The sequence below is a fragment of the Notolepis coatsorum genome (assembly GCF_963971535.1).
Source record: "Notolepis coatsorum genome assembly, chromosome: 10".
NCBI classification, from domain to species: Eukaryota; Metazoa; Chordata; class Actinopteri; order Aulopiformes; family Paralepididae; genus Notolepis; species Notolepis coatsorum.
The window spans coordinates 101,586,288-101,604,037 of NC_140174.1; the positions used below are offsets into that span (position 1 = coordinate 101,586,288).

The following is a 17,750-nucleotide window of genomic DNA, read 5'->3' on the forward strand; positions in this document are numbered from 1 at the left end:
TGCGCCACGGGTCGGGGCGCCAGAGGGCGCTATTACGCCAGCACTGTAAGTCAATGGGTCAAAATCAAAGTTGGTTATGCTTAGAGTTTATCTCTTTCGAACCAACTTCGAAAGAGAGCGACTTCGAAAGAGTCTCCAAGCTTAACCAGTTGGAAACAAGGTGGACAGTAATAAAATTAGCAATCAATCAATCAATTCAATAATCAACGCTCACTTAAAACAGCGCACCTCCCAGCTGCTTCTATAGAAAGTAGGTTAAAAAAAATCCCTCCTATAGGGCAAAGAAAACTTCAAATTTTTTCCCTATAGGGCAAAGAATATAAATATATTTTTTGTATCTACTTTCTATAGAAGCATCTAAGAATGAAGTTCTATAGAAAGTAGGTTAAAAGAAAAGTTGGATGTGTTAGTTTGTTGGATGTGTTAGTTGAGAGACAGTTGGATGTGTTAGTTTGTTGGATGTGTTAGTTGAGAGACAGTTGGATGTGTTAGTTTGTTGGATGTGTTACTGAGAGACAGTTGGATGTGTTAGTTTGTTGGATGTGTTAGTTGAGAGACAGTTGGATGTGTTAGTTTGTTGGATGTGTTACTGAGAACAGTTGGATACACTTCTGAGCTACTTTGGGTTATAGAAATTAGATCACGCCTATGGGGGTCTAATGACCACCCATAGGCGTGATCTAATTTCTATAACCCACTCTGTCTTGTGATCTAATACATACTAATATGGGTTACTGTTTTTGTTTAATATTTATAAAATTGGTAAACCTAAGTCTTTATGGTCAGAACTACAACCCACCAATACTAGACATGGCTGTGACATAGCCATGTCAGACACGCTGTGGGTCTTCATTTTACTCTACCTCTACCAAGAACAAATGCACTTAAGATAACCGTAATGTATAGAGCTGCTGCATATTGGAATTGTATACCTGTGAAGGTAAGGATGATCAGCAACAAATGTACTTTTAAGAAAAAGTTGAAGGATGCTGTTCTATATCATACTGGCTCCGCTCAGCGTCATCTGCACTAACCTCACTTCGTGCACAGCACTGAATAAAAATCCACAATGTACCTTTACATACCAGCATCCATCTGGCCACACCCCTATCCGCTACCTTCATAAGCAGGTGTGTGGTCACCTACTCACCTCCTTCTTCACTTTCACCACAAGGAAGTGCCTGTTGTATACCCCACTTGACGAGGTTGTTAAGCTGAAGAAAGTTGAGAGGAAAACAGAAGATGGGAAGATACGTTGACATTATATCTTTATTTTCTCTCTCACTATTTTCGAGAAAATACGGCGATATTGTCTTCATCACTGGAGTGTCTGGAAGATGATGATCATTCTGACCTCCACCGGCTTTTTTGTATTAGGGGCTCGCGCCGCTGATATACTCCCCAACTGCAGTCCTCCTTGCTGCGGCTGGATGGGTATTGACCCTCCAGTCATACAGCTGGACTGTGGGAGGCACCGGCTGTTGTGAGAAACCGGTTTGCTTCCGTGTTGGGTGAGTACTGTTTTGCTTGCGAGCGCTAGTTGTCTGTTAACGCTATGGGGGTTAGCTGACAATTTTACGAAAGCCGGCCCCGGACTGGGGTCCTCTGCTCGGCTTCTTAAGTGGCGGACGGAGGATCTTGGTCTGACACCCATGATGGTCAACCTAGTGGGCCGCGACCGAGACCTGGTTGAACCCGGGATTCTCTGGACGAGCGGATGCTTCTCTGTCCCGTGCAGGCCCCATCTTTCACATGAATGTGGAAGTACACCCTAAGGCACGAGGAAAAGTGGGCATGGATCTTCGTTATCGGGAGTTCCATGCTCAAGTCGGCTGCAGCCCATACGGGAATTTACATTTACATTTACATTTAGTCATTTAGCTGACGCTTTTATCCAAAGCGACTTGTGCCGGCTCCGCTGTATGTCTGGTAAATCACAGTTGAAAACTGTGTTTGACATTTCTTTTTCTCTTCCCTCTTAGGATGGGGAGGGACTCAGGTGGCGGCCTGTCTGAAGTGTGGCTTATTATGTCGTTGTGTACAGTTCAGGTGATAGCTGCTTAGCTGGCGTGCTAGTTTGTGGCCTACTATTGTTAGCCAGTCAGCTGTTAGCTGCGGCGCTAGCTCGTTGTGTTCACTAGGCTAGTAAACGTTAGCTTGTTGCTATCAGTCGGACGGCTGTTAGCTTAATGCTACACTGTCGAACGTTACTGTGACTATAACATGCCTTAAACACTCTGACTACGACGTCATCTTTGACAGAGGATGTTAGTCGACCCTACACCCGGGTGCCATGCCAGCGAGGACTTTGTCAACATGGAGAACGGCGGCTGGGTGGCGTAGCGGACATACCCTCGTCACCAAAGCAGGAGATGCTGGGTTCGACTCAGTGTCCCGTTGACCAGTGTTGTAGTCCTCTCGGCCTGCGCTCAGGGTGAAGGTAGGAGTCCTGACCGGACTTTAAACACTTCTTCTTTTCTTCCCTTCTAAATGTTTTGTAATAACGATGTTTCCAAAACATGTGTGCAATACATTGAGGATACGACGCGTGTTGTGTGTGAATTGTCTTGTCACTGGTATAGCTTCTCTCTCCATAGTAAATCGGCGTTGTTTTTTACATGTGTAAAAATGAACTGGTTAGTTGTGATGAGAACATGTGTGTTCATGTAACGTTGTAACGTGGGTGAACTCACAACTAAGAGGGTTAGTTAACCTGTGAAGCTATGCTTAGTGACATGTGATTGAGGAATGAATCTTTTTCTCAGCCTGTGATGACAATGAACAGCATGTTCACATATTAACAGGGGTACCTGTTCAACTTGGTCGTATCAAGGGTAAGATAGGAGGGGTGACCCCCCGGTTTCCCTGGGGCTTCCCCCCCCTCCTCTCAGACATGTTTGTTTACAATATATTGTGTCACTGTGTTTGTGGGGATACGATGTAACCCTCAGCTTAAGTTGCTGGGGTTGTGCTTCCGCTTGAGAAAAATTTTTTCCTAAAGAAAAGGTTGTTTGGTCACTTATCATGTGTGCTTACTGTAGCAAGGTCTGTGGCCATTACATAATCGAGGACTGGTGTCTTCTCTCGTTATGAAAAACGGCGTTCCTCTGTAGTAAGAGTGTACTTTTGCCATTTTTTGTTGTGATGAACATTTACATTTACATTTAGTCATTTAGTTGACGCTTTTATCCAAAGCGACTTACATGTTCTGTACGACAAGCCATCAGGAAGAGCACAACTCTATCAGCTGAGCAACAATGTTCATCAAAGTGTTGAGTGCTACAGTGTAGGTTAGTTTATTAGGACAAGTGCATGACAGTACGGTTAGTTAGGGTTACATTTTTTTTTCTTTTTTCAGATAATTGTTGAAGGGTTGTGTGTGTCGTTGTGATCTACAACTGGGTTAGGTTTGGCCCACAGAAGCACATGTGTAAGTCTGGACCGGGGCTCTTAAAGGGGCCCTCTCTGTTCTGTGTTTTTTCCTTAGTAAAACTCAGATAGCAGGTTAGCACATGAGCTATGTGAAGCTGTTAGATGCTTCATGTAGCATGCTATGACTGGGTCAGTGGGTCATGCTCTACTTTGTCATTATATCGTATCAGGGGTGAGGGGTCGTAAAGGGGTGAACTGGTAATCCTTTCCTCCCCTTTTCTGATTGGTCAGGGGTTAAAACCCCCTGTCCTTCAGGGTTCCTGTCACGTTGCTGTTCGGCACATTACAGGGTAGGGGGGGGGGAGTTTCCTGGTCCCACGCCCTGAAAAACTGCCATAGAGTACGTCACTGAGCATGTCTCTATTGGTAAGACTTCCGTGTGTTGTTCAGGTTCCATGTTATGGATCTGTTTCAGGGAGTTGTCAGAGCTCCTCCTCACGAAGCTCCTCCTCAGGGAGAAGTGCCTTCTGTGAGTTCGGACTCTCCTTCCCAGTGAGGGAGCCTCCTCAGAGTTTCAGAGCCTCCTCCTCAGATTGTCAAGGTGAGTAGAGTTCTGCTCTATTGTGTGTGTTTTCGATTCAATTCGATTATTGAGTGTGTATTGGTTCAGTGCCTCCTCCTCGGAGAGCCCTAACCCAAGTGTTACATAGCTCAATGTTGCAATATTTCTTTTCAATCTATACAGCTCGCGTGGGAAGTCTCTCTGGGGATTCCCGTCTCCTCCCTGTGGCGAGGGTGGCGGGATGTAAAAATGAAGAAAAAAATTACCCTCAGTTGCGTCACGTGGGATTCATGTCAGTCTGTGTTTCTTTCTTTTTTAATAAAAAGAGGAAAGAACATGAAGCACGACGGCTCCTTGTCGTTCTCCCAGGCGACTTGGAGGAACAATGTCTGGTGTCTTGTTAGACTATCCATTGATGTGTTTGGGTCTCGACGCGTACATAGTGCTGGCTCGGGGTGTTTCTGATAAGAATCACGCATGAGGCTGGTACGCCTTGGTTGCTCGTTATTAAAACAGCGTTTTTATAGGGCAACTGGGATGGAGGTTTTCTCTTCCGAGCGCCTGTTACTAGGTCTTGACGAATTCTCGTTCATATCTGGGGGATGTTAACGGAATAGATCAAAACATAGGTAGAGGGGTCTCACGCCCTTGGGGTGGGCCACTGAGCGCGGTACGAATGGGACCGTCTGGGTGGCGCCCTCTTTTCATGTTTTAGATCGACACGCGTACCTACCCCCTCTCTTGGAGAGGGGATGTCGGCGTGGTTAGGGCACGGGACTGGTTCTGATCACGCTGATCCAGGTCAGTTAACCCGTTGTCCGCTGGGGACGCAGATCTGCTGTTCTGGTACCCTGAGGGACTTGTGCTTTTTTCGGGTCGAAAAATGCCGGGTCGGCCCGGGTGTCACAGGGTTGGGCGTTATGGAGACCCTTTGTTGGGTACATGTTGTACCTGGCACTATCATGAAGGGGCTGGTTCTCCTTTCTTTTCGCTCCTCTCTCACGCATGGCGAAGAGGGGGCTGTTGGGGTGGTCTTTTGGACCTCCTCTGGCATCCCTGTGTGCTTCCCGAGCCGCCGGGCCCGGTCCGAAGTTATGTTTCGTCGACCCGTAGGCCTGGAATAACCCTTTTTTGAAAACTGAAACACTTGTACTGCAGTATAGCCAGTGTATACCCGCAGGTGTGTTTTGGAGTTTTTTCTTGAGGGGTTATAGGAACAACCACCGCATGTGGTACCAAGAGGGTGGTTGATTCCCTGGTGTGTTGGAGCAGAGTCAACTCCCGGGTTACCCGGTTGAGTGTGCCCCTGCACGTTCATGACGTCTGCCAATCGTGTCAGCCTTCTCTGCCTCAACCCCTCTGGGTCGGGGTTTTTTGGTGGAGGCTTTGTCATGGTGTGCAACAATGCCAGCATACGCCCCTTCCGCCGGGGTGCTGTTTTCAGTTGACCCCTTTGGCGCCTGTCTCGTCCGCAGTGCTCCAGGCTCGGGTCAAACGCCTGCTGCCTGGTTTAAGGGATCGACCCCTCTGGGGTCGTCTCCCCGGTGCGCTGCCTGCTTCCGCTGTAGTATAGCCTTTTGAGTGCTTCAAGTTACGGCCATGCTGACTGCCTGTGTTGCAGGGTCAGTGTGCCAGGCGGCATACTAGTGGGGGGAAAGGCCCGCTCTTGGAGGGGCCCTGTCCAAATACGCTGGCGATGTGGGGGGCGGTGTCACTAAGTGACCGCCTGGTGAGGTCTTGATGCTTTGGCGTCATTGACCTCTCCGGGCCCCCTTTTTCCGGGGGATCCAGTCCCTTCAGTGGGTCTGGGTCTTCCTTCGCGCTCCGCTGCTACGGCCTTGCCACGGGGTTGAGTTTGCTCTTGACCCCGTGATTTTGGGGGCAGTAACGAGGTTTGTTCCTTCCATTCGTTCCCTGGTGGCATGCGGGTTGTGCGTGTGCGTAGTCGTGGGGTCAAGCCACGGTCTGCTCACCCTGTGCGTTGAGTTGCTCGAGTTCTCTTTGCACGGTCGGATCCGTCTCCCTCCCGTCCTCCAATAGGGAGGGTATCCTCCATTAGGGAGGGTCGGGGGGCTCGGTCCTCTCCGGTCTGATGGTTGTGGGGGGCCTCAGCGGGGTACATTTGTCGGGCTTCTGGCTCCCGCTCAGCTCCTGTAGTGCAGATGACGCTGAGCGGAGCCAGTATGATATAGAACGTAAGGTTATGTATATAACCAAGTTCTATGAATACTGGTGACGCTCAGCGGCGGGACGCCACTGCGGCCCTTGATCTCGCCTTGTGGTGAAAGTCTGGGAAGGAGGCGAGTAGGTGACCACACACCTGCTTATGAAGGTAGCGGATAGGGGTGTGGCCAGACGGATGCTGGTATGTAAAGGTACATTGTGGATTTTTATTCAGTGCTGTGCACGAAGTGAGGTTAGTGCAGATGACGCTGAGCGTCACCAGTATTCATAGAACTTGGTTATATACATAACCTTACGTTATGAATGGTGAAATACAGTTGAGTTATTGATTTATTTAGTTAGTATTGTTAGTTTAGTTAGTATTGTATTTGTGGTTGGAGCCTTTGTGTCTGTTTTTTTTTGTGAGATTTTGAAGATGTTGAGAATGTGCTTAGGCTAAGGTGTTTCTTATGTTTTTATTGTTTTTTGTTACTGTAATGTAATGTACTGTAATGTTGTAGGTTGTATGTTAGGACCCCAGGAAGAATAGTCTTTCACCCATGGGTGTAGACTAATGGGAACCATAAATAAACAAATAAACAGGGGGGTGCTCCAAAATCCAAAACTTCAGCGTCAGCCACATTGGATCATCACAGGACAGAGATGACCAGCATCTAGCGGTCAATGTGTTCCACCTGTTTGCAGACTTTGGCCCACGTCTTCTTCAGCCTGTAGATGGCGCTGCGGTTGAGAGCAGAGGTGATCTCCAGCATGCCGTTGTAGTTGTTGAGGCACCTGCAGATGTCGGCCACGGCGATCCACTTCTCTATGGAGCCGGCCCTGGAGCCCACGTCTGTGTGAGTCATGATCTGAGACGCCACAAGGTTACTCAGCTGCAGGGGAGGGGGAGGAGGGGGAGGGGGAGGGGGAGGGGGAGGGGGAGGAGAGGAGGTTAAGAAGATTAAAAGAAATCAACCCTTCAGACAAAGTCGCTTTAGAAGGTTTTCAGGAAAACAGCCTGCGTTGTTTGCGGCTGTAAAGTAAGTCAATCCAAATCACTCTGGGAACATGACTGTGATCACAAACTACCCAAAAACATCAGGGAAGCCAACTCGCTAGACATCTTCAAAAGACAGCTTAAAACCTATCTCGTTGGTCAGGCATTTAAATTAAACATCAGGGATATCCTGACACAAATTGTACTTTACCTGCACGATTCTTACCCTGCCTACTTTTATACAAAAAGTTGGCGTGTTCCTTTAAGAGCGATGCACTGCTCTATTGTGTGTTAGAACTTTGTAAAGAAACTCAAAGTATTAACTCTTTGCCCGCCAAACCCGAGAAAAGTCGGGTTATCTCGCCATGCGTTGAACGCCAAAACCCGAGATTGGTCCTTTGATCTTTTCCTTTGATCCCTGTTCTATACGGTCAGCCGGAGCACTCTAAGTGTCTTTGATTCATCTGCCTACGTTGGAATTGCAATGACGATCGAATCTCACCAGGTGGCAGTATCGCCTACCCTTTGAACTCTGATTGTCTGAACTAAATTGTCTCTGTCCTGCTCCTTTTCTTTCCTGGCTCGCTCTGAGGGGGAGGAGCTCTTGCAGAGCAATCGCTAGGAGATCTCCTCGCTTCAAAACCTACAGTTTCCCGTATACGAGTAATTACATATAAACGAGTAATTGCGATCGCCGATGGGATCATTGGAATTATTCTTTTTGGAGTACCTCCTGGCTAAGGTATGGTATATTCTATGTCTACTTTACCGAACCTGAAACATGTTTCTGTAACGATCACAGTGTCGTATCTTACCGGACCTAAACCAAGCTTCTAGTAACGATCACATTTTCGGGGTAATTTTCTTGAATTTCCTTGATGATTTTGTGAAGGCACATGTGTACATGGTATATACCTTTGATTTGGGAGTATTTGGGGTTTCAGGCGATCAACCAGAACGATTTGGGCTTATTGCATAAAACGCGCCATATCTTGCGATCTATGAAAAAATACTATTATTATTATTATTTTGGAAATGGGGCGATGTTTAGCGTGTAGCGTGTACTACAGTGTGTAGAAATTAACTGATTAGTCAGTAATGGACTATGAACAATGCCAATAGCCATACTATTGTCTCCATAGCTATAATACAGAACACACGATGGGTCTGCAAACATCGCTAAAATGGTCAATAATACTGGTGCAATTTAGTAATGATGGCGAAAGCTGGTGGCAGTCAATGAGTTTTAAGAGCGATGCACTGCTCTGTTTGTATGTTAGAACTTTGTAAAGAAACTCAAAGTATTAAGAGCGATGCACTGCTCTGTTGTTATATTTTTATTGAACTATTTTATCACACTTTTTACTGTCCGTTCTATTTTTATTATTTTTAGCCTATTTTTTAAGTGAATCAAACCGCACTTTACTCTTTCTATTCTATTTTATAATTTTTATTACTGAATAAAACCGTAAACAGAGAGGCCTATTGGGATGATAGATCCTAATGTGAAAAATTGTGATTTACCTTACCTTGCTACCTCTCTATCTTTTTTATGCTCGCTTATGCCTGTATTTTTTACTGCTGTGAAGCACTTTAAACGGCAATTTCTGTATGAAAATACAAATAAAGTTATTATTATTATTATTATACATCAGCCCAATGTCCTCAACCTCTACTGTCTGCATGACTGTGATACATCAGCCCAATGTCCTCAATCTCTACTGTCTTTAACTATGAATCTACACAACACTCCAAGTACCATTTTAAAACACCTGGATGGAAATACTATTCATCTAAAAACTTGTATCGTCTGAATGATTCAAATAGATACAATGATGCTACTGAAGGCACTTGAATAGAAACATATAGTCAACACTACATACCCCCCAACACGCACGCACGCACGCCTGTAAAATTAGCCATACTATTGTCTCCATAGCTATAATACAGAACACACGATTGGTCTGCAAACATCACTAAAATGGTCAATAACGCTGGCGCAATTTAGTAATGATGGCGAAAGCTGGTGGCAGTCAATGAGTTTTAACACAACACAGATTTAACACACACACACACACACACACACACACACACACACACACACACACACACACACACACACACACACACACACACACACACACACACACACACACACACACACACACACACACACACACACACACACACACACACACACACACACACACACACACACACACACACACATAAATACACCAAAGTCCTACTGACATCGTTGAAGTGCTGACTGGTCTTCATGATGTAAGGTGTCCTCTCCGTCTTGTCCACCTTCATCCAGCCCTGGCCCAAGAACTCCCTGGTAAAGACATGAGACACAAATATGTTAGAGACATGAGACACATATATGATAGAGATATGAGACATATGGTTGAGACACGAGACGGATATGGTAGAGACATGAGACAGATATGGTAGAGACATGAGACAGATATGGTAGAGACATGAGACAGAGACACAGATGTACTATGAAGAGAAACAGTAAGAGTGATTACAAGTTTGTTTGTGTTTCTTTCTACAGATCAACCATTGTACTACTACAGTAGGTCATATTCCCAAACTCTAACTGTATAAAGAGACTAGTGACTCATGAGCCATTTGTAACTCAACATCAGTTTACACCTGCCAACTCCTGTGAGTTTTGGACGCACTCTACTGTCCAGTAAGGGTGAATAGAGCTATAGAGCTACAGTATGTAGTGATGTGTTCAAGATTCAAAAGGTTTATTTGTCACATACATACCAGGGCATACAGTGAAATGCGGGTGGCCATGCCCGCTTTGATTGTGCAATAATACTAATAATAAAATAGACATAATAAACAGGTAATAAAATATACATAAAATAGGCATGATAAAATAGACATGCTAAAGTCCTGAGATAGTGCAATACAATGTTAGCTACGGATTAAAGGCACTGGGTCCTATGTACACTACTATACAATATACAGTTTTTACTCTATATCCTTATGCTATACTTGCTATATCTAAACTATACTATACAAGAACCACATCGGTTCTTTCCTTAAAGTGACCTTTATTTTCCTCGTTCCTTTAATAAAGTGTCCTTTCCATTTAGTTTAAAGTGACCGTTTGTGTGTGAGCGAATGCAGCATGTGTGTATGTGTGTGCTCATGTGTACTTGTGTGTGGAGAGTTCAGTGTTCAGTGTTCTGATGGCCTGGGGGAAGAAGCTGAGCCGTAGTCTCTCTGTTCTTGTTGCGTGTGTGCGTAGGCGCTTGCCTGACCGCAGCAGCTTGAACAGGCTATTGTTGGGGTGGTGGGGGTCTTTCATTATTCTGCAGGCTCAGGATTTGCACCTCCTGTTATATAAGTCCTGCAGGGGTGGTAGTGCAATACACGTAGTACGCTCTGCTGAGTGCATCACTCTCTGTAGGGCCTTCCTGTCCTGGGCCGTGCTGTTTCCAAACCAGGCAGTGATGTTTCCAGTCAGAATGCTCTCTACAGTCCCGGAATAGAAAGAGTGGAGTATCTTCCCCGATACTCTGAACTTCCTTAACTGTCTCAGGTGATAGAGGCGCTGTTTCACCTTTTTTACCACAGAGTCTGTGTGTTGTCCATGTCAGGTCATCTGTGATGTGGACTCCCAGGTACTTAAAACTGCTCACCATGTCCACGATAGCCCCATTTATGTCCCCTGCTGTATTGTGTGTGTGTGTGTGTGTGTGTGTGTGTGTGTGTGTGTGTGTGTGTGTGTGTGTGTGTGTGTGTGTGTGTGTGTGTGTGTGTGTGTGTGTGTACAACGGTGGCTGTGTTGATGATTGTCATGAAATTGGGTCCGTTTGCTTATTTTCCATATATTTACAGAATTTGAAAAGATTAGATTTTGAAACCCTCTAACACAAAAGTTAACAATATTAGCTTTCAAAGCATCCATAGTGGTTTATTTCTTGCCATTAGGGGGTTAGGGTTAGGGTTACCCAGACAGAAAGATTAGGAGAAGGTAAAATCTCATCCCTGTGCCCGTGCCCACCCCAACACTTGCTCAGTGTTGGGGAACAGTCCCCTAACCTAACCCTAACCCTAACCCTAACCCTAACACATGATATGTTGAGCTAGGTTCATAGTGGTATTCATAAAAAAAAGAATTGGAACGAAATATTACAAGTTAAGTTTTTTATGACCTTGAACGTGATGCAATCTTTTCATGCACTGACATGCCAACTCTGTCAGTTACCTAACACAGTGGTTCCCAAAGTCGGGGTCGCGACCCAGAGGTGGGCCGCGAGCAGCCACGGGTGGGCCGCGAGATGATTTAAAAAGGCCACTGAACTTAGAAGCAGGCCAGGACAGTGTTTCTAGTTGTATTCTAAAATTCTATTCTATTGTATTCTAAAATGTGACTATATGGTTTTATATTAACTTAATAAATAAACAAAAACGAAAAATCTACTTATTTCAACGAACATTTCAAACTAAATAACAGATTATGCACATAAAACGCTGAAAACAACCGAAGCAACAATAGTATTTTAATGAGGCTATTATTATTATCATTATTATTTTGCAACAAGTTAGCCCTCTCATAAATAGCACATATAAATGAATAACTAACTTGAACTAACTTAATAGGATTGAAGTGATATTTGGCATAAAAAATCGTTGCATGGCAAAAAAAAAAAAAAATAAAAAGCCTGACGATGTGCATTGGGCCGCGGCTCTCTGACGCCTTATTTTCTGGGTCCTGGCCTGAAAAGTTTGGGAACCCCTGACCTAACAAGGCACAAGGGTTAAACAATAACCCCTTCTGAAAAAAGGAGGTAAATAATAAGAAAAATATTGATCCATCATCATTTTATTGCTGTTCAAATACAAATATTCGATCTTACCATTCCCAAAATGCTAATTGAAACTGCTTAGAAAAACAAATTCTAAATATATTCAAAAGTATACAGAAAATACAAAATAGGACCAATCTTGTCAATGGCTGCCTACCCCACTCTCCCCCATCTCATAGATGTTTCCAAAGATTTCCATAATCATGCTTTTTGTCCTCAATCTTTCTTTCGGTATAAAGATTCAGCACTATGGACAGGTCTGCTAATTTATTTGTGGATGACAAACAAATGCAATGACGAAATGAACAAAATACAATACGGAATAAACTAAATAAACACATTTTGATTATCCCAGTCTGAGCGCAGTTGGGATATCCAAACGTAGCAGTGGAAAAATATGGGTGATTTTGCTCCCTCGCACGCGAAGAGCTCCCACATACGCGCCCGTATTCCGATCTGCGCAATAATATTCACGGGGTAGGTCTCCTCGTGGGACACAAGTTCCCAATGCATTGTCCCGTGGGATAAAGCCTCCCTGCGGCGATATTAATTGAGGGGCGGATTTGCGGTGGAAAAATTAATCAGAATCAGATACAAGGAATTTGCTTTGGTCGTTTTCAGTGCAACATTACAGACAGATAATACAATAAAGAGGTGGAGTAAAATGAAATGAAATATGAACTAAGTTAAGCACAATAGAATATAATATAATTATGAAATCAAATATAGGCCAGGGCGGGCGGCTACATGGTGCAGTGGGCAAGGCGCTCACCACGAATACTGGAGACTGGGCTCGAACAGGTTCGCCTCCCTGTTCGAGCCCAGCGCTCCACATTGCTTTCAGTTTAGCTGGTCGTCCGCACTAATACACATTGGCAGTATTAGGGGGAGGGAAACTGATGGGTGGGGATCGGGCGTTGTGGACAGCGACTCCTACAGGTCGGTTGGTGCACCTGCGCAGTAGAATCAGGAAGCGACGGGGGCGGGGCCCCTCCAAAGCCCAGACCCCTGACGCTGAAAGATCGAGCCGCGCAGGTGGAAAGATGCGACTGCTGTTACCTCGAGTATCGGAGGGGACTCGTGCTATGTATGACTTAGTCCACATTGCAGCTGGCTTGTGGGAGGCATGAAACAGCGTTCAAAGACAGGGGAGGGTTGAATTGGATGATACGAAAAATTGGGATGGGAGAAAAATAGAAAATGGGAGAAAAAGTGGATAAAAAAATATATATAGGCCAGGGCTGTACAACTTAATAAAGTGATTGAACAAAATTAAATGGGATATCAACTAAATTAAATATAGCACAATAGTACAATTAGAATAAAAAAAATAGAATTGGAATAGGACAGACAAACATTATGCAATGGCGAAAGATAGTGACAAAAACAAAGGACGCAATGTGTCATGAGAATACAAATTAAGCAAGCTCTATACATTACGAAGTAAACTAAATACAATACGAAATGAATGGAATACTAATGGTGAAAAATACTGTTATGTCTATGCCTCATTTCGGGTATATTTTTCCCCTTCCTGATATCTGCCAACAGTGCTGTCAGGTGCAGAGTGCTCCGCGAGCCAACGGTGCTGGAGCATATCAGGAGCAAAACTGCACACATTAGGGCGTGTCTGCGCTAGTATCTCATCCGTGCAATGTCCTTTGTGGATAGCTCGCAAAGACGGAGCAGATACCGCACGCTAAACTCGCACAGTTAAGGGTGCAATTAGCACCGCGCAATCCATCCTTAGTGGATTCCGCCCTGAATGTTGAAATAGCAGTAATGCTATGTTCATTGAAAAAATGACATAAGGGATGGAAGGGATGGGAAGGGGGGATGACCGTTTTAGAAGGGGGATGATATTGACTGTTTTTATTTCAGGGGGGATGCCATCCCCCCTCATACCCCCTCAACTGGAGTACTGGGTGCGAGACGTTGTGCCATTGGTAACCTTCCACCTACTGTCACGTCTCCGGTGCGAGACGTCGAGTCGCTCCCTATGCTTCCACGGGAGGATTCCTTGTCGCGTCTCCGGTGCGAGACGTCGTGCCTTTGGTACACTACCACCTACTGTCGCGTCTCTGGTATGAGACGTCGAGTCGCTCCCTATGCTTCCACGGGAGGACTCCTCTGGTGAGTCTGAACAAGGCCAGACTCAGAACATTTTGTTATTCTATCAGCCCCCCCGGTGAGTGCCGACGACGGCAAATGTCGTTTTATTTTTTTATTAGCAATCTGAATTCATATTTCATCAACCGAGTCTCCCGTTGGTACAGCAGCCCCTCCAGGAGCTCAGATGGGAAAAAAGCGCCCCCTATCGTCTATCCCTGTGTAACTGCAGGTCAGTCGATTAGACTGACCTGGGATCTGTAGATCTGTAGAGGTGGAGCCAACTGGCTCCATTGTGCTGGCGATGGATCTGATCGCGAGACGGAAAACAATGTGGAATATATATTTATAGCAGCCAATAATCAATCAATAAGCGTGATCGATATTTGGAATGGCGATCAGGAATTGGAATAATCTTTTTGGATAACATCTGATCTCAGGTAAGGAATCTATTTTACCAGTCTTAGGATAATCAGACCTGTTTTCACGGAGATATAAGCGTTTGCCCTATGCTGTGTGTGGCTGTGTGGCTGTGATCGCTGATGAGGAAATAAGAGAATCGATATTTCAGCCTGCGTCTATAGCGTGCATAAGTACACATATACTATCGATAATCTAGCGTTTATTTGAAAACGATTCATAAATAGGCCGAAAAATTACAACGTTTTTGTGTATTCTACTGTAGAATATTCCAGTATATGCCTCTTATCACGGAATCTTTATATTTTCCTTGAAAACGAGGGCTTTTCAAAATGCTATAAAACGAAAATGAACCGAACAATGTTGACTGCAAACAAGTCATTGATAAGCGACGGGCAGATTAGACACATAGCCATAATTTAAAACATAGATTAGGCGTTTTTAACGCTAACATTGAAGTGGATGATGGCATTCAACGGGGTAAAAAGGTAAACAAGGTAGGCACTGATAGTGTTAAAGGGACAATGCCGCTTTTTCATATTTCATGGACTCTAGTGTTTTTTTTTTTTTTTGCATTTTTCTCCCATCCCAATGTCAGTCGTTATGCCAATTCCCTTCCTGGTCGTTGCGCACTTACCCCCTACCGTCGGTCTGGGAGGGTGAAGACTACCACACGCTTCCTCCGACACATGTGGAGTCAACCAACCGCTTCTTTTCACCTGACAGCGAGGACTCTCACTGGGGGAGTGTACCGCGTGGGAGGATCACACTACCTCCCCCTAGTTCCCTTCCTTGCTGAGCAGGCGCCCCGACCGACCTGTAGGAGTCGCTGTTTACAACGACCAGGATACACACCCCACTGGCTTCCCACCCGCTAACACTGCCAATTGTGTTAGTATGGACGACCGACCAAGCCGGAGGTACCGCTGACAGCTGGATTCGATCCCAGTGTCTCTGCGGTGGTAGGCAGACACTTAGTCCGTTGCGCTACCCAGCCGCCAGGACTCTAGTGTTTTTTGTGCTCTCCCTTAAAGGGACTGTGCCGCTTTTTGTGATATAATAAATTATGCCCAGATTTGGCTAACTCTCATACCTGTCTTGGGTTGTGCTATTGGGGTCGCATTACAAACCGTAACAACTAGGCCAGTATTATGACTTGTGAATGTGATAGTTCCCCCAGTACAGTTAACATTATGCTATATATAACATAATGACAGTATTTTAAGGGACAGATTGGTCCCTTTAAGTCGTTGTTGGACTAGTGCAGGTAACGCTAGCGTATTATGGCTCTTGTCATTGTTGGCTTGGTGCAGATCACATTACAATATACTGTACAGGGCCGCCTCAGGGGGTGTGCGAGCAGTGCGGTCGCACAGGGCCTCGCGGGAAGGGGGGCCTCGCAAAAAAAAAATTTATAAAATTTTTTTTATCCCGCGAGGCCCTTTTTCATCACAGACCTAAAATCTAGTTTTGCTTATATGCTTATATATTTCACATTAGACACGTTTGTAGAATGTGTCTGACTTGTTCCTGGGTCTGCAGTCCTGCAGACATACTCACTATTGGAGCTCAGCCTCTGGGGTTCTGCAGCAGACATACTATTGGTTTCAACGAAGGGAGTGGTTTTACTTACATCATGTGTCGGCGTGAGTCAGCTGCGTTTGACTATTTCGCGCGTGCAGCTTTTGACTATGCTTAGTTATGCCAGCCAAGACGAAGAAAGAGGTCGGTCATTATCAGTCGGTCGGTCACCAAGGAACGTTGACGAAAGGCCTCTCGCTAGCGGGACAAATGGCCGGAGCCTTGTCATGGTATAGCCATGATGATGTCGGCTAGTAGCTAGCTTAGCTAAAGGCTAACTAGCGTTAGCTAACCTATTCAGAGGAGCGAGGCGAGGCGAGTGGATGTCTTTTCAAAAGAAGGAGAAGAGAACTTGTGAGCAGATAAATCTGTTAGGCAGCAATACGCCGAAAGGTGTCCAGTCTGCCGGAAAGTACTCGAAGAAGAAGAAGAAGAAATTACACCATGGGCCAAGAAAGTCTCCTTCCAACTTTACCATTGGCGCCGCCGCGTTGATACTGCGTTATGGTGAGTCAACCTATGATTATATACCCGCCGTGGACCTGACCTATCTCTCTTTCTCTCTCTCTGGAGCCAAACTGGTCGACTAGCTAATACTACTAGTAGCTAACGGTGTGTGCCTGGTGAGAGCACCTGGCTGTATGTAGACAGTAGCCGCATAGCTTGTTAGCTGTTAGCTAACGCAGAAGCAAGCTATGCGGCTACTACATACAGCCAGGTGCCTGATTGAGCTAACTGTTTGCCAGTTAGCTGTTTAGCGTCAGCTGGGAACGTTCGTTTGATGCTATCAGTTAGCCTTGAGAATAGCAGGCCCTGGCACTCTGACTACGACATCATCTTTGACAGAAGATGTAGTCGGGCCTGCACCATGACAAGGCTCTGGCCATAGCTTTGTCCCGACAGCGAGAGGCCTTTCGTCAACGTGGAGACCTGTGTTGCGGCCTTTCGCCCTGCGTTCCTCGTGCAGGTAAGATTAATGAAAATGTCATGACATTACCCCACTCTTCCTTCCTTCCCCTCCCGAATGTTTTGTTAATAACGATGTTTTTTTCCAGGCAAAACATATGCTACTTCACAACATTTGGAGATACGACATGTGCTGTGTGTGAATGGTCGTTTGTGTAGCTTGGGTAGCGTTGGGCCGTTGGCCAAAGCTGTGTGTGGCCTGGTCACAGTACCTGGCTAGCCTATTTAGCTGATGTCGGCCATTGGCTCCTTGCTGCTTTGGTTTCTCTGGTATAGACCCTCTTCTTGTTGGATTTAAGTGTTGATCTTTGTCCTTTTGAATCTGTCATACATGCTCTAGTCTCTCTCTAACACACACACACATGACAAACACACATGTTCTCTCTCTCTCTCTCTCTTTCTAACACACACAGTCTGCCTATGGCGGCCTTTCTCGATGGCTAGGCTGTGCTCAAGGATCTTCAGTCACAGTGCTCAGGTATTCTGCCACTGTGTACTCTCTGTTTAGGGCCAAATAGCATTTCAATTTCTTTCCAATGTCTCTCTCTCTCTCTCTCTCTCTCTCTCTCTCTCTCTCTCTCTCTCTCTCTCTCTCTCTCTCTCTCTCTCTTGGATTTAAGTGTTGATCTTTGTCCTTTTGAATCTGTCATACATGCTCTAGTCTCTCTCTAACACACACACACATGACAAACACACATGTTCTCTCTCTCTCTCTCTCTCTCTTTCTAACACACACAGTCTGCCT

At 45.3% G+C, this 17,750-nt stretch overlaps 1 protein-coding gene across 1 annotated transcript in view; it reads right to left on the reverse strand.

Moving 5' to 3' along the window:
• The window catches only part of LOC311235659 (ras-specific guanine nucleotide-releasing factor 2-like), a gene marked incomplete at its 5' end in the record, with an annotated part of 229,087 nt that overhangs the window by 3,795 nt on the left and 207,542 nt on the right, over window positions 1-17,750 (reverse strand). The window contains 2 exon segments of the mRNA XM_084323123.1: window positions 6,793-6,990; window positions 9,348-9,432. Coding sequence (XP_084179249.1) covers window positions 6,793-6,990; window positions 9,348-9,432 — 283 coding nt within the window.